The sequence below is a fragment of the Hevea brasiliensis genome, chromosome 17, assembly GCF_030052815.1.
Source record: "Hevea brasiliensis isolate MT/VB/25A 57/8 chromosome 17, ASM3005281v1, whole genome shotgun sequence".
In the NCBI taxonomy this organism is placed as follows: Eukaryota; Viridiplantae; Streptophyta; class Magnoliopsida; order Malpighiales; family Euphorbiaceae; genus Hevea; species Hevea brasiliensis.
The window spans coordinates 51,024,491-51,047,929 of record NC_079509.1 but is presented as its reverse complement, the minus strand read 5'-3'; the positions used below and the strand labels follow the sequence as shown (position 1 = coordinate 51,047,929).

The following is a 23,439-nucleotide window of genomic DNA, read 5'->3' as shown; positions in this document are numbered from 1 at the left end:
TTAATAATATATTTTTAAAAAATATACTATTTAGTCTATATATTTTACTTTCGTTAAATTATTTAATTCATTTATCAAATTTCATTCTATTTAAATTACTATTTAGTCTCTTTATTTTAAGGAAATTAATTAGTTGATCCTATATTTTGAAAAAAAAATTACTATTTAATCCTTTTACTTTAATGAAATTAATTAATTGAGTAATTATTTTAAAAATATAATATTTTGAAAAATACATACTTGCATAAAAAAAATTTACTACGTGAGAACTAAATTTAAATTTATATTTTTTTTTCTAAATTTCAAATTTCTTGAACAGTATTTAAGTGTTTTCTTTACTAAAAAATAATTTTTCTTAATTATTTAAAAATTTAAAAAAATTAATTAATTTTTTTTATGTACTATTTTTATTAACAGATAAAAATAAAAAGAAAATAAAGAGAAAAAGTGTATGAGTACATACGAGAGAAACACGAATAAATAAATAAGTAACAATAAAAGAGAAATAAATAGAAAGAGTTTTAGTAGTTTAGATATAAAAATAATTATAATATTAAATAGTTAATAAAATTAAATTATATAAACTAATTAATATATTTTTTTAAAATAAAAAAATTAAATAATATTTTATCTTATATTAAGTAGTTAAAAAATTAATTTAATAAAAAAATATAAAATAATATATGTCACATAATACAAAAATTAAATAATTAATTTCATAAAAAATAAAAATAAAAGGAGTGTATAATAATTTGCCCATATTTTTTAGGCAACATAAATATATTAAACAGGCTGGCCTAAACGCCTAAAACACTCATCAGTCCTCTCCTCCCTTTCTTACGATCTCTCCTCCAGTCACCATTTTAGGCTTGAGATCGATCCCTTTGCTGAGTGCCTGCCTTCTGGATATTGTTCTCTCTTGCTGTTAACGTTAATTGCTGTCGTGGCGCGACTTTGAGTCTTTGTGCTGCTGCTGTCCTCCCCGAAGCTTTTCTCTCGGATTCTTTGTGTTGCTGCTGCTGTCCTTCACGACCTCAGGTTCGTTGATTATTTTTTCCTCCTTTTTTAAGTAGTAATTATCCACTGAAATTGGTGAAATTGGGCAATTTTGGTTGTTTCTGGTTGGGATTTGTGTATTTTTTACGGGTTAACTTTGGAGATTCTGGTGTGAAGAGAAGATGATTTGGTGGTTCTCCCTACTGCTGCATATATGTCCATTTTTTAAACTTTCCCAGTTTTTATCCTGCTTTTATTTAATTTTTCTTTGTTGTGTTTGTTTTCTTTTTGAACTTATGAGACTTTTGATTTAGACTGTAATTATTTCTACAATTGATGTATTGTATGATTTATTTCATGGAATTGTTGTCTTGTTTTGTAATTATAATAGATTTATTTGATTTTTTTTTGAGTTTTGAAAATGCAAGCAGGTTTGGTCTGGTGTTGATTCAGGTTCGGGTATTACACCTGGTTATAGTATTGTTTGATTAAATTTGCAGCCAAAGAGTGTAAAAGAAACGGTTTGGGGCTGGTCTGGGTAGGGTCAATGAAATTGAATAAAGAAAAAGTGAAATTTCTCCAATCATTATTTTTCCCACTTCCCACATATATTCTGCACAGGAATGCTCAAAAGTCAATCAAAATTTGTGACTTATGGGAGAATTTATTTATTTTTCTGTGAAATCCCTGATAGCAATTGGCAAACTCGGAGAATATAATTTTGCTGTTCTCTAAAATGGGTATCAGATACATATTTGTATTCTTAACTTCTTATGAAACTTGTTTTGCAAGACAGTTTGACAAGCTTGTGTTTTTATACAAATCAATATTAAACTGTTTTTGAGGACTGCAAATTGTTCCAAGTATCTAAGGTTCACAATTATAGTTGTGAAGAAGACCTTTTGAAACCACTCCTTTTGAAACCACTCTCTGATGTGCTTTACTTGTGTGAATGAATGAAATAGCAGTATGTTTTATTGTATTGTAGGTGCAATGCAAAGCGTATACTCTTATGATAAGTTATATTAGGGTGATTGACACTGCTTTCTAGTTTCTAGTTTATTTTTGCAAATTTAGTACTATGGTTCCTTGTCAATTACAATTTTGTTTAGTGTTGGAGTACTCTGTTCCTGTGCATTGTTGTGTTATCATTTAATATGTATAGTGATTATTATGGAATTATGTACAATTTTGGATCAAAAGCAGTTGCAGATTTGGAAAAATGAGAGAATGAATTTTCATTCATCGATAAAGCTGGTACACAGTAAAAGTGTTTTATATAAAAAGCAGCTAGAGTTTTCTACTGTAAGCTAACAAAAGCACATACTGAAATACTGTACAAGCAAAGTAAAAAATAGTCTGCTGATAACTTAACAAACTTTCCCACCAATAATATTCAACAAATTACAATGTATGTTTTTGGAAAATGTCTCTGTTGTACTTGATATAAATCTCATTATGGCTTGTCCCAATTGTTATTGGATTGTGATTGGTTGTATCGTATTTGATAGAGTGCATCTTCTGTGTCTGATGGATAAAAAAAAATTAAGTCTGCATGAGTAGTCATGCATATGTATATACATGATACACTATTTGCTGATGCTTTCTCATTGCATTCGCTAGTTGACATTTTATTTCCACTGGAGATTATGTGCTATTGTCTTGCTTTGCGTATGGGGTTTATCTGTAGTTTCTTTTAGGAGGGCTGTTAAATATTATACCTCCTTTTTTCTTAATGAATAACTATAGGAATATGAGGTGTCAAGGGATGTGTAGGTTGGGTTTGGTTTTATCAGTTTATTTTAATGAATAACTCTCTCCCTCCATTCACAATTACATCAGAAAAAAAAATACGTAGTCAGGCTATGGAAGCCCCCAGAATGAGAATCCTGCAGGAAGACCTGCGCCTCTACAAGAGAACCAATATATTTTTCTCATTACCCTACTTACATTCTATCCTCATTATTTATCTCTTCTCCCCACTCCTACTAACCAGCTGGCCTAATCACGTGTCTCTGCCTATTGTAACAAATTCCATTCTGTTATTGCCTTTCTTGGCTCTTCTAGAATATTCTTTGAAGGGCTTTGGGCCTTGTGGACCCGCAGTAGCTCTATAATACGCAAACTAAATAAGTCAATCTACAAGGTGCCTTTCATCAACTCATTCATATTGCCCTATGCATTTTTGCCTGGATAGGTTCATTAATGTCATAAATGTTTCTTCTACAGTAATGTAATCTATCATTCTCTGTTCCCTTAATGAACTGAACTGTAAGATCTACCTTGGCGATAAATACATTGATGGTTTTTGTAGCGAGCTACAAATTGCAATATAAATATGAGTTTGGATATCAGTCATTTCGTAATTTACCCTTATACCTATGGTATGTGGATATGCTCAAACACTATCAATTTAGTTTGATACTCATACTAAGAACAAGCTATAGAAGATTCTTGGATTATCAGGAAACCTATGCCACGAAACCTTTACCATAGGGACTACTTTGTTCAAAGTTTCCATACTTGCATATCCACTATGGCTATCAGCTATTCTTTGCATGTCAACTCTTTACAAATCTCCACTTCTTGTGGCTGTATCACATGATAGGGATTGGAAATCACATGATAGGGATTGGAAATATATCTGCATATCATCGAAGTATGGAAAATTGGATGGACATGCGAAAGAGTAATTATGTTCTGATTGGGGTGGGTAAATTTATTTCTTGTGGCTGTATCACATGATAGGGATTGGAAATGTATCAGCGTAGCGTTGAAGTATGGAAAACTGGATGGACATGTGAAAGAGTAATTATGTTCTGATTGGGGTGTGTGAAGCGATTTTTTGAAACTTTTTGAGATATTAGTTTCTATGTTTGTAAATTTGGAGCTTCTATTGCATCATGTGAGAAAAGTTGCTATAATCTTTAAAGCTGCTTGAAATTTTGAAACAAAAGATAGGAAAATTCTAGGCATTTCACTTGAGGTCCGACGATATGTCAACTCATTTCACTAGAACAAGGTTTAGGGTTCATTATGAAATCCAATAGATGACAACTACATGGGTTTAAAATTGTTTTAAGAATATTAGTTATTGCACAATCCTAAGGACATCATGCTGAGATCTGAATTTCAATTAAAATGGCTAGAACTTGTAAGAAAAGATGGGAGGTTTTGAGACATTACAGTTGGAATTCCTTAGGCATCACAACTTAGTTCTTAAGACATCATTTCATGGGCCAGCTTTTGCATCACGTATCATTCATTTTTTATTTTACGAAAAAATCCACACAAATAATTCAAATGTGTAGTTTGAAAAAAAAATCATATTTAGCAACAATTATTTCCTTTACCAATAGATTAAAATCTCACTTTTCTTTACTTTACGCCTTTTTTTTTTTATGTAGAGTCCATTTCATTAAATTTGTCAATATTTGCATTAGCTGTAGACGGTACAATAAAGATATTAACTATGGGAGAGGAAGAAACCGTAGGAGGAGAGCAGGGAAGCTCTCTTGCAGCTCCTGTCATCTTTCTCATCGTTGTGTTTTTCCAGTTTGTCTCCAGATGGCTTGAGCACTTAAAGAAGGTACTTTTCAATTTATTACACTTACCAATATTCAGCTATCATTCTATGCATTCTTCGATTTTCAAGTTTTGGGGTTGTTTTTGCTTGGATTTTGTGCATTCAAGTGAGATTTTGCTACTTGATTTATGCTTAACTTGCTGGGTTTATATGCTACATTCACAACAAGAAGGATCTAGCTATTTATCTTTACTTTAAACTTTAAAGGATACATTTTGTTCTCGAGTGGAGTTATGAATTATTGTGTACCATTTTCTTCTTGATCTTAGGTTTTTGTGAAAAAGAATTGCATCCTTCTATCTCAATTTCATTGCTTGATTTGCAGGGAAACAGGGACTTATATATAGGACACTATTGGTTATGTATTTTGGTACAATTGATTCTTGTATCTAGTGACACCATTGATTATGTATTTTGGTACAATTGATTCTTGTTTCTAGTGGTATTAGTGGAGAGAGAGAGAGAGAGAGAGAGAGAGAGAGAGAGTTCAGAGAGGAAACTGAATTTTATATTGCTTAATCATGATCTGATACAGGGGATATCTCAATATCTCTACCATAATGTTAATCTGAATCTTTACTAGTCACATGCTTCGACTATCATTAGGACAGAATTAAACTAACCAAAATTTAATTACTCAACTAATTGGACTCTTATGATTAGTTGATAACTGGATTGGTAATTTCCCTGATAACATATTTCATGTTGCCACTCCTTGAAGAAAATTCTGGATTAACTTTAACCTTTAGGCACTTTATTTCCCTGAGAAAGTTTTTTCTATTTTAAGATTCTTTTTCTAAGGATACTGTGCTTTCTTTTCAGAGTGCATCTGAGAATGCTACAGAAGTTCAGTTACGTGCAGAAATAAAGCAGCTCTTGAAAGAGGCGAGCTCCTTTTCACAGTGAGTGCTTCTGTTATGAACATTTCTTTTTTCTTTTAATGCTAGGCAATTTTTGCTTCTGTCTGCATTGAATGCCAAATACTTCGGATTTCACACATAGATTATCATGTTAAGCTCCAAGATGTTTCAGAGCCTGTAATAAAGTACAAAGAAAGTATGTTAAGTTCCACAAGCATGTGGAGTTGACTATTTCTATTTGTTGAAATGAGACATTACTTTGTAGGAAAATGTGTTTATAATCTGTATGGTTGACTTTTATGTTGGTTACAGGCCATCAACATTTGCTCAAGCTGCAAAACTTAGGAGGTTAGCTGCTGCAAAGGAGAAGGAACTTGCAAATCGTAAGGCTATTTGCAGTTGCAGTGATTAATTTTCCTTTACATAAATGCTGACATAATTATTGCATAAGTTTATACAACCATAATTTCTCAAGCCATCTACTTGTACATGTTGCATAAATCTATGGAACAATTAATGACGCATTTACAAAAAAATTATGGTTCATGGTTTTTCTCTCTCTATGCTAGCAAGTGTATTAGTCGACTATTGGTATACTTTGTATTTGCATACAGATAACCCTGCCAGACTATGGATGTTTTAAAGCTCTTGTCTCTCTCTTTACTTTGTCCCTAAACTGCTCCTGCTAAGAGTTGTGGCACTTCTTCTTCTTCTTCCCCTAGTTAGTTTGGAGCTACATCATAAATCTTCCTCTATGTTTGGGATTAAATGAAGATTGAGATATGGTACCCTGCGTTCTCAAATTTGAAAAATTCAAAATCCTGGGTCATCTCTCAAAGATTTCTTTTTTTTTTTTTTCTTTGCTGTTATATGTGTTAGCTTCACTCAATTTTTTTAGTTCTAATTTGTTTATTTCATTTACCCATTGAAGAGAAGCATTAGAGAGAGAGACCGAGAGATTTGTTTGTTTGACATTGTTTTCCTAATTTGTTGTCTTGATAAAGCTTTTGTAGTTGTTTAAACCTTGTAGTTTTAAGCTTTGTATCATCCCATATATGAATAGAACCTTCTAACATTCATATTTGCCATCCAGGTGAAGAAATGCACAACAAGGAGATCAAGCTGTCTTATGATTTATACCTCAAAATAATATTTATCTTAAAGGTTGCTTTGAGTGCATTAGAGTTGTCTACAAGCTTATTTGTTTCCTTCAATGAGGCCTGAACAAATTAATTTGGCATGCAGATTGCAACATACTTTATGTTGATTTGCTGGTTTTGGAGGACTCCTGTTGCTGCAATATCTCAACAATTGGTGCAGCCCTTTGGTAATCCATTACATTCACTAGTCTCTACATCTTGTCGAGTTTTATCACTTTTCCTCTTTGTATTTTTCTGAATCATCAGTTCTGAGTTTTTTCTTTCTTCTTAATTTAATTAATAAAACTATAGGGAGATAGGAGGAAGGACATTAAGAAGTATAATTGACACATTATAGGAAGATGATATTTCTGAATTATTTTAGTTTAATTTTTTATCGTGAAATTAGGAACTTTAGGTTTTTATTAATTTGGAAGTGTATATTATTTAGTAATTTGTTATTTATTAGGAAGTAGAATTTTATTTTATTTAGGAAGTTTTATTGATTTTATATTCCTAATTAGAGTTTGATTTGCATTTTCTTTTTTATTTTGGGTAAACTAATCCTACTAGTTGTAGGATTAATATTAGTCTATAAATACTTATGTAATCTAGGTATTCTAGGAATTTATGATGATATTATTGTTGACAATTAATAAGATTTGAGAATTTATTTCTCTAGATAATATGTTTCTCTACCCTTGGAGGAATCCTCTAGTTTCTCATAACTCTAGTGGCTCTACATCAATTGGAGCTTGTTCCATATGAATTTGGTATTAGATGTTGAAAATCCAATATGTGAATGATTTTTTCTCACTGCCTTTTCTTATCTTGTGAGAAACTCACCACAACAAACATAGACCTCACTATTATCCTTAACACCCACCACCTCTCCCGTCGCCAAACAACCGTGCCACTACCACCAAACTGCTGCCTGTCTATAGGCAACCTCATCGGTACCAGTTTGGTCACTTAAGGTGGAAAGCCAAGTTTTGGATCTCAACCGTCGCAATTGGATTTGGACAATTTTGACATCTGGCACTTCCCTATGTTTCGATACCTGCCAAAAAGTGTTTTTCCATTGATGGAACTCTTGTTAGACGTCCTTGCTTTGAGATTTGATCACGTTAGATTTTGACTTGAGTTGTGACCCGATTGAAAACCAATGAAATTCGGTGTTTGAAGCTCACCTGCTCCTTATCGTTTGCCGACTGACGTGTGCCTATTGTCGAACTGTCATGCTTTTTATCATCTATTTGGGTCAAGAACCATCCAATTTTGCAAGTTGAGCTTGCGCTATCACTATGAGCTACATTTCACTTGATCCCACACTTGTTCATGCCAAAGTCACTGCCACATCAAGCTAACGTCATCACCACATCATTGCATGTCAGTGCCACATTAGCAATTCCTATGTTAGCAAAAAATTTGTCAAGAATCTCCCTACTAATTTTGATGTGCTAATTCTTATTTTGACCTCCATTATGGAAGAAACGACTATTTTAGGTTATTTAAGAGTTTTGAATTGTGTTTTTATGGAGACTTTATGTGTGGATTGACATTAATAGATTGTAAAATGTGGTTGATGACTACAAGGCACATTTAGTTTATACATGTCACTGGATAGATATGGTGGTGATAGTGACTTATATTATTTCTTACATTATAAATATCAAGATATCAAATGAATTTTATGGGTTAGGCATAGTTATTAAAGGTGGGCCTGAGGCATGAGGCAACCTAGGCTCACAACATAGTGCCTTGAAGCTCTCTAGGTAGGTGACCTTTGTGAGGCAAGCCCAAGTGGGTGAGGCACAAAACTCTTTTATTTTTTTTAGTCTCTACTCATAGTCAGGAGCCAGGCCATTGGGAAAAGAAGAAGAAGAAGAAGAAGAAGAATGGAATGCTCCTTCTAAATTTCAGAGGGTAATAAATGGTATATTATTTGTACATCAATCGTTGCTATTGTTTACATTGAAGAAGACAAAAAAGAAGAAGAAGAATGTAATGCCTGTTAGTAAAAATGCTCCTTCTGAATTTCAAAGGGTAATGAATGATATATTATTTGAACATCAATCATTTGCTATTGTTTACAATGATGATGTATTAATATTTTCAAATTCGCTATAACAATATTCTCATTTGCAAAAATTTTATAACATTATTAAACAAAATGTTTTAGTTGTGCCTGCATTAAAAATGAAAATTTTCAAACAAAAATTAGATTTCTTGAACATGAAATTTTTGAAAAATAATATTTTACAAATTTTAAGAGATTTAGATTTTGCTTCAAAGTTTCCTTATGAAATTAAAGATAAAGGAGGAGGGTTGCGGTAGGTGACAACCAGCGTAAAAATTTCGTCACACCTTATGATATGGATTCAAATGATATAAACGTTGGGGCGTCCTTTACTAACGACGCGCTACATCGGAGCCTGGGTGTAGTGAGAAATATGCAAGGGTGTAGGGCGTTCACCGAAAGCACGTGCCATGCCGGCGCCCGGGTGTGATGTTAAGTGAGCAAGGGTTCCCACATTATGGATGGATGTGGGTAAAGAAGTTAGTTCATAGGACAGATAGTAGAACAGATAGTGGAACAGAACACAAGATAGATATACAAAACAATAGAAGATATCATAGAAAGAGACCAATTAGGAAGCAGCAGGTTAGGAGGAGGATCAAAGTTGGTACTTGGAATGTTGGATCACTTACAGGAAAATTAATGGAGCTTGTGGATACCTTGGAAAGGAGAAGGGTGAATCTTGCTTGCATTCAGGAGACTAAATGGGTTGGAGAGAAAAGTAAGGAAGTGGGTATTTCAGGGTATAAACTGTGGTTTACCGGAAAGGAGAGAAATAAGAACGGAGTGGGCATAATCATAGACAAGATATTGAAAGACGCAATAATAGCTGTGAAAAGAGTAGGAGATAGAATTATACTAGTAAAGCTAGTACTAGAAGGAGAAACAATAAATATAGTTAGTGCTTATGCCCCACAAATAGGATTAGACAGTGAGAGTAAACAAAGGTTTTTGGAAGATATGGATGATTTAATGCAAAGCATACAGAATGAAGAGAATGTTTTTATTGGTGGAGATTTGAATGGACATGTAGGAAGTGATAGACAAGGTTATGAGAATGTTCATGGAGGTTTTGGTTTTGGAAGTCGAAATGAGGAGGGAAAAAACATTCTGGATTTTGCTATGGCATACGACCTAATACTAGCAAATACCTACTTTATAAAAAGAGTCACATTTAGTGACTTTCAAAAGTGGGTAACATAGAAGCCAAATCGACTTCCTCTTAATCAGGAAGACAAATAGAGCTCTATGCAAGGATTGCAAGGTCATTCCAGGAGAGGTTTTAACAAGTCAACATCGGTTGGTGGTCTTGGATGTCAAGTTTAGGAACAATTCAAGTAAGGTCAGAAGAAATAGTGTAGCTCGAACAAAGTGGTGGGAGTTCAAAGGAGTAAAGCAAGTGAAGTTCAAAAATGAGCTTCTCGAGTCTGAAGTATGGAAGCTGGATATGGAGGCCAATGATATGTGGATATAGATGACATCAAATATTAGAGAAGTAGCTAGAAAAGTACTTGGAGAGTCTAAAGGACATGGACCACCCTCAAAAGAGAGATGGTAGTGGAATGAGGAAGTACAAAAGGCAGTGAAGAGAAAAAGGGAATGGTATAAGAAATTACCTAAATGTGATAATAATGAGGCATATGAACAGTACAAGATAGCAAAGAAAGAGGCAAAATTAGTCAAGCAAGCGCCTTTGAAAAGTTATATGAGAAACTTGGAACTAAAGAAGGGGAGAAAGATATTTATAGATTAGCAAGGAGGAGAGAAAGGAAATGTCAAGATCTCAATCAAGTCAGGTGCATTAAGGATAAAGAAGGAAAAGTGTTGGTGAAAGATGAAAACATTAAAGAAAGATGGAGAAATTATTTTAATGATCTCTTTAATAATAGTCAAAATGGTAATAGCGTGAATATAGATTATAGAACAATAGAAAAGAATGTGAATTATACTAGAAGGATTAGATCTTTAGAAGTAAAGGAAGCACTTAAGAGAATGAAAGTGGGTAAAGCCTGTCGACTTGATGAAATACCAATTGAAGTGTGGAAGTGTTTGGGAGATATGGGAGTGGTATGGTTAACTAAATTATTTAATAAGATTCTAAACTCAAAGAAAATGTCTGATGAATGGAGGAGGAGTATCTTAGTACCTATTTTTAAAAATAAGGGAGACATACAGAGTTGCTCAAACTATAGGGGAATTAAACTCATGAGCCATACTATGAAGTTGTGGGAGAGAGTTGTGGAGCATCGACTACGTCATGATACTTCTATCTCTCTCAATCAATTTGGTTTCATGCCCGGTCGTTCAATTATGGAAGCGATTTTTCTCATTAGAAGCTTGATGGAGAAATATAGAGATGTGAAAAAAGATCTACACATGGTTTTTATTGATTTGGAGAAGGCTTATGATAGTGTTCCAAGAGATGTCTTATGGAATGTGTTAAAACAAAAGAGGGTATCTATTAGGTACATACAAGTGTTGAAAGATATGTATAAAGGAGCAACTACTATTGTGCGCACGGTGGGAGGGGATACAAGAGATTTTCCGATCTCAATTGGATTACACCAAGGATCAGCTATAAGCCCTTACCTTTTTACATTAGTTTTAGATGAATTGACGACACATATACAAGAGAGTATTTCTTGGTGCATGATGTTTGCGGATGATATTGTTCTGATAGATGAGACACGAAAAGGAGTCAATAGAAAGCTAGAGTTTTGGAGAAGTGCTCTAGAGTCAAAGGGTTTTAAGTTAAGTGTAACGAAGACAGAATACATGCATTGCGAGTTCAGTGAAGGCCAAACTGGTGATAGGGAAGGAGTTAGTTTCAATGGAGTGGTACTGTCCCAAAGTAATCACTTTAAATATCTAGGCTCAGTCCTTCAAGTAGATGGGGGATGTGAGAAGGATGTTAGTCATAGGATTAAAGCCAGATGGTTGGAGTGGAGACGTGCCACGGGAGTTTTATGTGATCGTAAGATTCCCAAAAAGTTGAAAGGAAAATTTTACCATACAGTTATACAACCGGCTATGTTATATGGTAGTGAGTGTTGGGCACTGAAAGAGTCGTATGCGTCTAAGATAAGAGTTGCAGAGATGAGAATGTTAAGGTGGATGAGTGGCCATACTAGACTAGATAAAGTCCGTAACGATAGTATTAGAGAAAAGGTAGGAGTGGTGCCAATTGAAGATAAGTTGAGAGAAGGGAGATTGAGGTGGTGTGGTCATGTGAAGCGTAGACATACGGATGCTCCAGTTAGACAAGTAGAGCACATTAGGTTAGAGGATAGAAAGAAAAAAAAAGGGTAGACCTAAATTGACTTGGAGGAGAGTAGTATAACATGACCTAGAAGCATTACAAATTTCTGAGGATTTAACCCAAAATCGTTTAGAGTGGAGAAAGCGAATCCATATAGCCGATCCCAAATTTTTGGGATAAAGGCTTAGTTGAGTTGAGTTGAGTTGAGTTGAGTTGTATATTAGAATTTTGTGTTAACCTTTATTTAAATGCTTAGAATCCTTAATCTTGGACTAACGAACATACTAAAATAGTTAAGCTAATAACACAAAAAGTTCATTATTTCTCTTGATTATTTGTCATTGAGATTTTATTATATTTTTATGTTTATTGTTGAAAATGATCCTTTTGATGGATTGATATAGGATTTGGGGGTATTTTTAGGCAGTGTTTACTTGATTAAACCAAAAAGTCTTTAGTTAAATACCATTCTAAATTATGGAGTCAAACTTAAAGAAATTATTCAACAATTAAAGAAGAAGTTTTATTTATTATTTTATGTATTGCAAAATATTAAGATGATTTAATTTATTTTTTTTTTTATTAAGAATTGATTGCTTAGCTGCAAAATATGTTTTACAAAAAGATGGTAAAAATTTGGTTTCAAAACAAATTTTTGCAATATCACAAGCTTTATTAGGAATTTTGATTGTAATATTGAATATATTAAAGGCTCCTCAAATTCTTTACCCATTTTTCTTGCTCCTAAACTTTTGCAAAGAAAAAAGCTTATAAATTTTCAAGATAAAAAACTTAATAGGCACTTCCATTAAGAAAAAAGTATCCAGTAGTGATTATGCATAAAGCTCTATTCCTACCGAGAATAGATTTCAAATTTTACATTCAAATGTTTCAAATTACTTGTTTCCCAACCTTTTCATCCTCAAAACCATCTCTCTCAAACTAAATTTGGCACAAATTATTTACAAGCATTAAGTAACTATCCAAATAAATTTTTTTATTACACCAAATATTTTACTAAATTGGCAGCTAAGCATGTTTCAAATCTTCAATGGAAGAAATCTGAATTACCAAAAGGTTATACAAGAACTTTTCCAGTTCAATCAGTATTTTATTTCTAAACGCCCTTACAAAACTCAAAAGTTTTATAAACTAATGTTAGTTGGTTTAAAATCCAATGAACTTGAACATACTTTTGATCTTTTTGGAATCAGAATCTGTGTCAGATTCTAATTTCAACTGTCAGATTAAAATTAGAATTTGTACACATGGAAAACATTTTCTATTCCTTTTTCACCTCACTCTTATAACTATTTTAATTACAAATTTGCCTGGTACAATACCATCTTTATTTGTAATTGGGCACGTTCGTGGTTTTCTTCTTTACAAAATCCTATCCAACCAATTTTCCATCTTGGTTCATCCACTGGTGGATTTATTTTGGGAATGTTTTTGAAATACTTTCTAATCATGGTTTCAAATAACAGCCGTTAACATAACGGCCATTATTTATAGGTTTTGGAAGAGCCCGTTACGCGATACACTATTATTTATAGGCAAATATGGAGTTGCTGGTGTAAAGCCGTTATAACCGTTATGTAACAGCCATTATTTACTGTTATGCAATGGTAGCAGTCTGATGCAATCACATGGAAATAGTATTATTTTGCTTCTCTTTTCTTTGTTTGCTATTCTCTCTTTCACAGCTGCTATATCTTTCGTATTCTCTCAAAATTTCACCCAAATTTCTCCTTCTACAAATTCTTTCCCTTATTGTTTGTTAAACTAATATCATCATTAAATATTTCTATTTTAGCCATAAATTGTTTAATGCTAATGATGTCTAAACATGATAAATTTAAGGTCTTTATTGGATGTATTTGTGCTTATTTATAGTTGTGTATCTTAGTTTTACTTGTATCTACCAATATATAGTTATTTTATGAATTTTACAAAATTTTCAAAAAAATTTGCATAGCGCCAGGCCATTATCATTACGTTACGGCCATTTGCGTTACTTGCGATCGTGATTTGAAACCATCTTCCTAATAAATTTAAACAAGGTTTTGATTTATGTATGTCAATCTCAAATGAAAAATCTTAAATAAGATCCTTTACTTTCTTATGCTGCTACATTTGGGATGCCATGGATTATTTCTTGGGCTTTTGATATCAAGGCCTATACTCCTTATTCAAATCAATTACAAAAATTTTCAGTATAATATGGAGTAATTGCAAAGAAGAATAAGGATGCAAAAAAGCTATTTAAAAATGGTTATTACATCATGATATGCATTTTAGACAAACAATTAATTTTGATTATGAAGACTTTTTGACAAATAAGAGTAAAGTCGGTTAATACTAGTTAGAGCCTGTTCAAAAAGAAGATTTTAACAATATTTTACAAAAAGCTTTATTTGATTTGTCACAAGAGATGGTGATAATGAATATGCCTGTACAAGTGGGCTTACTTAGAGAATGAAGATGATGGCTATGACATAGAATTTTAAAGGGAATCCTACCTTTATAGCTAAGCTTTTAGTTGTTTATTCAATTATTTTATTTTATATGTTGACAGAGGAGATGGTTGATAAGTAATCTTTTAAAGTTATTGTATTTAGTTTGTCTTTTGTAATAATGGTTGTGATGAGATTACGGACTTATAAAAATGCATCAAGTCCTTGTGTTTATGGTCACTTTTCCTTCATCTATTGAAGGGATTGAGGTTTGTGTTTTAGGCATACAAAAATTTTATAGCTTCTCCTCTTTAAGTTTTATCTACTTTGTAAAATCTGTGTTATGAATAAAAGTTTAATCTATTATTCAAATCCTTTTTATTTATTTATTTTTTTAAATATATAAGGTGTATTCTTGCCTCTTATAGAGAATCCTGTGAATAAAAAACGTTTAAAAATTTATTTTACATCTCTCTTATTATTTTTTGTTATTTTCTTATTTGCTTTTATATTTTATTGGATTCTCTCCAATGGTATTAGATTCTAGAGCCCTTTAAACTTTATTTAAACAATAACTGTTTTTGTGAATAGTTTGTGTTGGTTAGCGAATTTAGAGTATAGTTTGTTGAGAGTGAAGGTAAGTGATTCTACAATAAGCTCATACTGGAATGTGTTCTGTGAAACTCAGCAAGCTGTTTGTATTAGGGAATTATGGATTCTTTGTTGTTGGAATATCATTTATGGGAATAAGTCCTATATTGACAGTGTATAAGAAAATTGGATGGCATGTAAGTTTTGGCAAACCATTGGTGATGGAGAGATCAGTTTGAAGCCCAACGTAGCTTGTGGTCTTCCTAATTGTTAACATTTTTTTTTCAATTAAACAAACTGAACAATCTATTTCTTTAAATCAAGCACATGAATCTTTAGCGTTGTTTTTACCTGTTACTATTGAAAATCATAAGAAAAAAAAAACTATATATATATTGTGATGCTAGACATCTAAATTTGGCAAAATTAATAGAATAATTTGAAACAAAAATAAAAAAAATCAATTTTGTAAATAGAATTTATATTTTATTTTGGGATGGAGCAATGATGTAGCTAATTTTCAATTTAAGCAATATTAGATTCTTATAAATCAAACTCTTCTTCATTAGACTAGAAAGGGAAGGACCTCTCATACGAAGGTTTTTTTAACAAAGGTCGAGAATTACAGGCCAAAGAATGTGGATCATCAAACTGGCAAAGTTAAAAGCTACTAGGCTTGAAATTGAGTTCTCTATAACTAAGATGGCCTAAGTCATTTTGGTTTGATTTGCCAACACTTATATGTGTTAGGGATGTATTCATAGGGAAAGTTATATAAGGCGTGGACCACAAGATAAGGAAGTCAATGGCAATAAATAAATTACAATATTAGCAAAGTCAATGGCTATGGAAATGGCAACAAATAAATTTTAATATCAACAAATAAATTACAACATCAAGGGGAATCAATAATAACTAATTATCAAAAATATATATTTCAATTCCGATATTATTCTGATTATAATTATCTTAAATTAAGGCCTTGAATGTGTATTGTTATGAAATCGTGTAAACTCTATATAAGGAGACGATCTTTATGAATAAACATAATTTCTTTAACAACATTGTCAAAAGGTTACAAGCTCCCTCTAACGAGCTTCATTACAGTTCTGAGGTCTAAATTGCTAGGGAGCTTGTAACCTCTTGACAATGTTAAAGAAATTCTGCTTGTTCATAAAGATGGTCTATTTATATAGAGATTACATGATTTCATAATAGGAATTCCTTAAAAATGGAAGCCACATTCAAGGCCTTAATGTAAGATAATTACAATCAGAATAATATTTCAATTGGGATCTATATTTTTGCTAATAATTAGATATTGCTAATTCCCTTTGATGTTGTAATTTATTTGCTGATATTGTAATTTATTTGTTGCCATTAACTTTATTGATATTGTAATTTATTTATTCCATTGCCATTGACTGCCTTATTATATGGTCCACGCCTTGTATAACCCTTTCCTTTGAATGCATCCCTAACACATATAAGTGTTGGCAAATCAAATCAAAATGGCTTAGGTCATCTTGGTTATAGAGAGCTCAGTTTTAAGCTCAGTAGCTTTTAGATTTGCCAGTTTGATGATCTGCATTCTTGAGCATGTAATTCTTAACTTTTGTTAAAAAACCTTAGTATGAGAGGTCCTTCTCATTCTTCCTTTCTAGTCTAATGACAAAGAGTTTGATTTACAAGAATCTAATATTGCTTAAATTGAAAATTAGTTACATAATTGCTCCATCCCAAAATAAAATATAAATTCTATTTACAAAATTGGTTCTTTTATTTTTGCTTCAAATTATTCTATTAAGTTTGCAAAATATAGATGTCTAGCATCACAAAACAAAGATTGTCTAAACTCATAAATAAAGGTTTAACAACTTGTGTCATACCAATATATAAAAACTTATATATATATATATATATATATATATATATATATATATATATATATGATTTTCAATAGCAATAAGTGAAAACAATACTAAAGATTCATGTGTTTGGTTTAAAAAAATAATTTCAGTTTGTTTAATCGAATAATTAAAAAAATACAATTTTGTAAATAAAATTTATATTTTGCTTTGGGATGGATCAATTACATAATTGATTTTCAATTTGAGCAATATTAGATTCTTGTAAATCAAATTCTTTTTCATTTAGACTAGAAAGGGAGGAGGAATAAGGGGAATGATCTCTCATACTAAGGTTTCTTAACAAAGAATCCACAATTCTCTAATTCAAATAGCTTGATGAGTTTTACAAAACACAACCTATTTGCGGATGAAACTTGTTATAGGACCACCTGCCCTTACTCTAAATGGTTGTACGGCTTACCAATGCTCAAAGTTTGGCTGACCATTACAAAAACTACTTCCAAACATAGTTACTACTGTTGGAGAGGATAAGATAAAATATAAAAGAAAATAGTAAAATAAAATAGAATGATAAAAGAGATGTAAAATTAAAATTTGAAGGTTCTTTATTCATAGAATCCTCTATAAGGGGCAAGAGAAGAGCATATACCTTTAAAATTTTCAAGAAATTTTAATATAAAAAGATTGGAATAACACCTTAAACTTCTATTGATAACATAAAGATTTTAGAAAGGAGAAAACTTAGATAAGAGAAGCTCTAAAATTTTCAGCTTATGAACTTAAGGCATTTACAGGTCCCCTATCTTATCACAATCATTATTACAAAAAACAAACTAAATGCATAAACATTAAATGAAAAAAGATCTGTTGTTGGGCAACTTGTATAATAATTGAATATATGTCCCAAAGGTTAGCTGTAAAGCTAAGATTACTTTTATAATTCTATGTCATAACAATCATCTTTATTTTCTTAAGTAAATCCATTTGTAAGGACATCTTCATTAATACAAAGATCTTACTCTTATTTCTCAGAAATTTTGCATGATCAAGATTAATTGTTTGTTTAGAATGTACATCATGATGTGATAACAATTTTTTAATAGGTTCTTTACATCATTGTTCTTCTTTGTAATTTGTCCACTATTTTACTTTGAAGGTTATTTGTAACTGGGTTGCATAAGAAATATAGGACTTGATATCAAAAGCCAAGTATAAATTAAAAAATTGTTTAAATTTGTTAGGAAGTATTTCAAGAACAATACCAAAACAAATCTACCAATTGTTGAACCAGGCTGAAAAATTGGTTGGACAGGATTTTGTGTAGAAGAAAAATGACGAATGTGTCCAATTACGAATAAAGAATGTATTGTACCAGGCTAATTTGTAATGACAATAGTTATGAGAGGAATGTGAAAAAGAAGTATAAAAGGTGTTCCCTGTGTAAAGATTCTGATTCCAATCTAACAGTTGAAACATGAATTTTGCATTTAGAATAATTTATCTTTTTGGGTTTAGTAGGATCAAAAAGTATGTTCAAGGTTGATGGATTTTGAATAAACTAGGATTAATTCACGGAACTTTCGGGTTTTGTAAGGATGTTCAGAAATGAAATACTGGTTGGGCTGAAATAGTTTTAGCAGAATCTCTTTGTAATTGGAATTTTCAAAAATTTCCATTGAGGATTTCAGGTTCAAGAATTGAAGCATGCTTGGCTATTGATTTAGTAAAATATTTGATGTAATCAAAAGATTTATTTGGAGAGTTGGTTAAGGCTTGTGAATACTTGGTCTCAAATTTTGTTTGAGAAGCATGGTTTTGAGATTGAAAAGGCTGGTGAACGAGTAATTTGATAAGGAGAAGAAGGGAAAGCATGTGTAGCCTGTAATGGAGATGATGGATTTGAATGTAAAATTTTAAATCTATTCGTTGTGGGAATAAAGTTTTGTGCATAATCACTACGGGATACTTTTTTCTTAATGAGAGTGCCAATTAAGTTTTCTTCTTAAAAATTTGTAAGCTTATTTCTTGCAAAAATTCACGACTAAGAAAATTGGGTAAAGAACTTGAAGTGCCTTCAATATATTCAATATAAAAATAAAAAATTCCTAATAAAGCTTGCTATCTTGCAAAAATTGTTTTGAAATGAAATTTTTAACATCTTTTTGTCAAACATATTTTGTAGCTGAGCAATCAATTCTTCATAATTTTTTTTTCCGATTAATTCATATTGAAACTTTGTAGTACATAAAATAATCAATAAAACTTCTTTTTCAAATATTGAATAATTTCTTTGAGTTTAAATTCTATGTTTCAAGAGTCTCACATTTAAAAATTACAAGGAATTCAAAGGGCTTATAAGGATGAAGGGCTAGCTACCTAGATAGTTGGTTCTAACCTTTTAGCAATGGTTGATTCAAGTCCAAGTAAGCCCATCTTAATATTTCAAAGACTCTTGCCTTGGCCCATCCATTCATCACCGCCCGTTCAATCCAATTCTTTAATATGGTATCAACATAGGTCTAGCTCGGTTCAATTCAAGTGTCATGGTTCTCAGTGTTGCCGTTGTATCAAAATTCAAGGTTTTAGAGGGAGGATTTCAAGGTTCAAGTGTCAACTAAAATGGTTGCCACTTGAGGGGGAGTGTCAAGAGTCCTACATCTAAAGATTACAAGGAATTCAAAGAACTTGTAAGGGTGAAGAGCTAGCTACCTAGGTTAGTTCTAATCTTTTAGCAATGGTTGGTCTAAACCCAAGTATGCTCATCTCACACTTCACATACTCTTGCCTCGGCCAATTCATTCATCTTCGCCTTTTCAATTTAATTCAGTAATGCCATGCTCCAGAAGGTATCTAAATAAAGATTCTTTAGTTTGATTAGGTAAACATTGTTTAAGAATACCCCTAGCTCCTATATTAAAAGCATCGGTTTCAACAATAAAAAAAGCATTTGGATGGTGAATAGAGAAACAAGAGAGATAATGAACTTTCTGTTCTATGAGCTTAATTATTTTAGTATGTTCATCAGTCAAGGATTTAGGATTTTTTCTAAGTTTTTTAAATAGAGGTCGACACAAAATTCTAATATCCTTAAAGAAGTCTAAAACATAATTAAGTTATTCTTAAAATCTTTGTAATTGATTTTTATCTTTAATTTCATAAGGAAACTTTAAAGTAAAAAGAAGAAGAAAGTATTGGTTCTCTGGTTATAAAACATGTTAGGTGGCTGGTTGTGTATTATTATTATTATTATTATTATTATTATTATTATTATAAGTGTAGTTAGTGGGTGTGTATTTTGTTTTGTAATTGTGATTGTGTTTGTGTATGTGTATTATGTGGGCTGGGCTGTGTTGTGTAGTAATGTCATTTAAATGGGCTTCATGATTCTTAGGGCTAAATCTAATTTAGATTTTTCTAGTGCTTTTTTGCATTGCATGTATTTTTTAAAATCCTATTTCCTAGGGGTGGCCATGGTTCAGGAACCGCCGGTTATGGTTCCTGAACCGCCGGTTCCAGTTCGAGCCCTGGTTTAAAACGGCTTGAAAAATGACAGTTCAAGACGGTTTGGAGGACGGTTTGGAAGTGGTTTTGGGGCGGTTTAAGAGTGACTTAAAGGGAAAAATTAAAGGAAAATTTTATTGATTTAGAATTTAAGTTATATTTATAAAAATATTTTAATTTTTCCTAGAAATCTTTCAATCAAAATAAAATAAGAAAAAATAAATAAAAACAACTTATTTTTAAGAAAAATTTAATTAGCAAAAACTTGAACTTATTAAAAAATTAGAGATGAAATTAATTTTTTTCAAAAAAAATTAGAAAAATGTGTATGAACTTAATTTTGCTTATGTATCCCTTTAGAATTTAGAGGAATTAAAATTTTCAGTTACAAATTGAGAGAATTGAGGTGGTTTGGTCATATGAAGCGTAGATATAGGAAAGCTCTAGTTAGACAAGTAGAGTACATTGGGTTAGGGAATAGAAAGAAAAGAATAGGTAGACCTAAACTGACTTGGAGGAGAATAGTATAACATGACCTAAAAGCATTACACATTTCGGAGGATTTAACCTAAAATCGTTTAGAGTGGAGAAAGAGAATATATATAGTCGACCCTAATAAATTTTTGAGCTAAAAACTTAGTTGAGTTGAGTTGAGTATTACTTGCCCTTTTTTAAAAAATTATATGATAATTACTAATTAAAAAAATATAAAAGAAAAAAAAATCAAAATAAAGGGTACGGAAAATTTTATTGAAGATGTAAAATAATGATAGAGTAATTGAGATAGTATTAAAAATTTCTGTGAGCATATAAAATAATAAAGTAGTGGAATTGTGAAAGTACTAAGAATTAAAAGAAGTGTAGAAAATAATTATTTAGAAAATTTGAGAGAAATTGAAAGAGTATTAAGAATTAAAGAGAGTGTAGAAAATAATTGTGTAGAGAATTATATATATATATATATATATATATATATAAATTAATTAGGAGTGAAGTTAGGTATTTATTGAATTTTTTTGTATTTAAATCGCCGGTTTGATCCGGTTCGGAACTGTCGGTTCAATCTGGTTCGATGGTTCGGAATCGCTGGTTCACAGTTTCTAAAAAATATGAACCTGAACCAAACCGTAGAAGGACGGTTTTGGTCTGATTCGAAGCCGGTTCCGGTTTTGGTCCGGTTTTGACAAAACCGGTTCTGGTTCGATTCTGATTTTGACCGAACCGGTTCTGATTCGGTTCCGGTTCGAAACCGGACCGTGGCCACCCCTACTATTTCCTATAACGAGAAACAAATTTTTAACTCTTATTAATTGTCAACAATAACGAGAAACAAATTTTTAACTCTTATTAATTGTCAACAATAATGGCATAAACTCCTAGGAATACCTAAAGGAATTATAGACAATGTTTTCAATCATCTGATATTTTAAATGTGTTGAGGCTTGATATATTTGACTATGCAGGAAAGGTGCTATCTTGGGGTGCAGGAGGTCGTTTAAAGGACAGTGTATTGGTAATGTTTTTGAGTTCTGTCTTGCTTTACACCTCCTCAAACCAAACCTCCCTCTCTCTGGTGTTTGTGTATATCCATATCCTGGAGAAAGCTGTTTTTAATAGTTAACAAATCTACGTTTTTCCCAAATTAGACTGCCTGTTTAACTTTCATTCACGTTACATACAATATGTGCAAAGATTTCACATGCCCCAAGATAACTATGGAGTAATAAGAGAAAAATAATAGCAACTAATCTCCAAAATAATACTAGTACAATACCCTGCAATTGAAATCAAACAACATTCACTGTGGAACAAGAATACCAGCATGGGAAATTTCCAAATAGGGCCACACAACACTTGTGTTTATTTTGATTAAAAACTATACTCCCTAATGTTTCCTAAGGAATAATGTTTTGATTGTACCTTGTTTCCCTGTTGTTAACTAGTCATCATAGAATAAAATTGTGGAGAAGATTGACATAATTTCCAGCCTAGACTATATTAAAATTATTGTAGAGATGCTATGTTTAAGGATCTAGCTCAACTGAAGTTTTCCCTTTTTTTTTTTTTGAAACCCAAAATTTTCTTTTGGGGTTTACTTGATCTTTCTATGGCCTAGATGAATGCATATGATTAAAACCAACATTTTTTCAAGTCTTACTGAATAGTTGTTAGTAATTAATGGAATTTCAAGCAAGCAATCAGATGGACTTAAATGTTTGTTCATATTGTTCTGATGCAACTGCAGGTTGGCATTATACCGTGGTTGATATTATCTACCAGGGTTAGCAAATTTGTCATTCGAGTTTTCCAATAGAATAAGAATTGTGAATGTATTCATATCTTTGTCAGAAGAACAGTAAAAAAAAATGTTGTGCTTCAATTTATATTTAAATAGAGAAGGATTATGACGTTGGCATCTTTTTTTTCTGCGCAATGTCTTGAACGTTTGTTTATTTGGTCAGTGTGTGAATTCAATTTTGGTGGTAGTAAGTGGAAAGTCAGCCTCTCATGCCACATTCTCTGCAAGGGGGAAAAAAAAAAAAAAAAGAAAAGAAAGAGAGATGTGATTTTTATATGAACTCCACTCTTATTATTTTTTGGGAAATTTATTATTTGGTCCATTTATTTTGGAAATTGAATGACTTGGTCTATCAATTATTCTTCTGTCAAAATCATAGGTCCTTCCATCTAATATTGCTGTTAATTTAAGTGAGAAGATAAATATATTACTTATTCAATTAAGGAAAATTTACTATTTAGCTCTTGGGATTTGATTAATATCACAATTTGGTCCATATTTAATCAAAAAATTTTTTTTTCCAATTTTAAAGGCGTAAAATTTAATCTAGTATTTAAACTTGTAGTCCTTATTTAATGATGTTCAAATTAAAATGAAACTTTTCTTATTGGTCCATTTAAGTCTAAAATAGCAAATAGGGCACCGTTAAAAAAAAAGTGATTATATTTAGTAATTTTTATTTATTAGTCTTTAACTTTTAGAGTTATTATATATTTATTCCTTAATTTTATTATAATAAAATTTATCTTTTAAAAATGAAATTAGCATTTTAACATACTCTTTCTTTTCTTTTACATGTTT

At 31.5% G+C, this 23,439-nt stretch overlaps 1 protein-coding gene across 3 annotated transcripts; it reads left to right on the top strand.

Moving 5' to 3' along the window:
- Positions 1–788: 788 nt before the first annotated feature.
- Positions 789–22,760, top strand: LOC110670477 (protein GET1). 3 transcript variants are annotated; one of them, XM_058139451.1, is made up of 8 exons: positions 789–1,038; positions 4,446–4,585; positions 5,405–5,484; positions 5,755–5,825; positions 6,536–6,606; positions 6,688–6,769; positions 21,803–21,852; positions 22,585–22,760. In XM_058139451.1, exons 2-8 carry the CDS (start codon positions 4,469–4,471, stop codon positions 22,651–22,653), a joined length of 540 nt encoding a protein of 179 aa, XP_057995434.1. In that variant the 5' UTR covers positions 789–1,038; positions 4,446–4,468; the 3' UTR covers positions 22,654–22,760. The 3 variants fall into 3 exon arrangements, with proteins under 3 accessions (XP_057995434.1, XP_057995433.1, XP_057995432.1); XM_058139450.1 differs by having other exon boundaries at positions 4,404–4,585; XM_058139449.1 differs by having other exon boundaries at positions 791–1,038; positions 4,440–4,585.
- Positions 22,761–23,439: the final 679 nt, after the last annotated feature.

Coding starts and splice junctions, on each gene's coding strand:
- LOC110670477 (XM_058139451.1), top strand. CDS start 4,469: ATGGGAGAGGAAGAAACCGTAGGAGGAGAGCAGGGAAGCTCTCTTGCA. Junction 5,485..5,754: donor GAGGCGAGCTCCTTTTCACA/GTGAGTGCTTCT, acceptor TGTTGGTTACAG/GCCATCAACATTTGCTCAAG. Junction 6,770..21,802: donor ACAATTGGTGCAGCCCTTTG/GTAATCCATTAC, acceptor TTGACTATGCAG/GAAAGGTGCTATCTTGGGGT.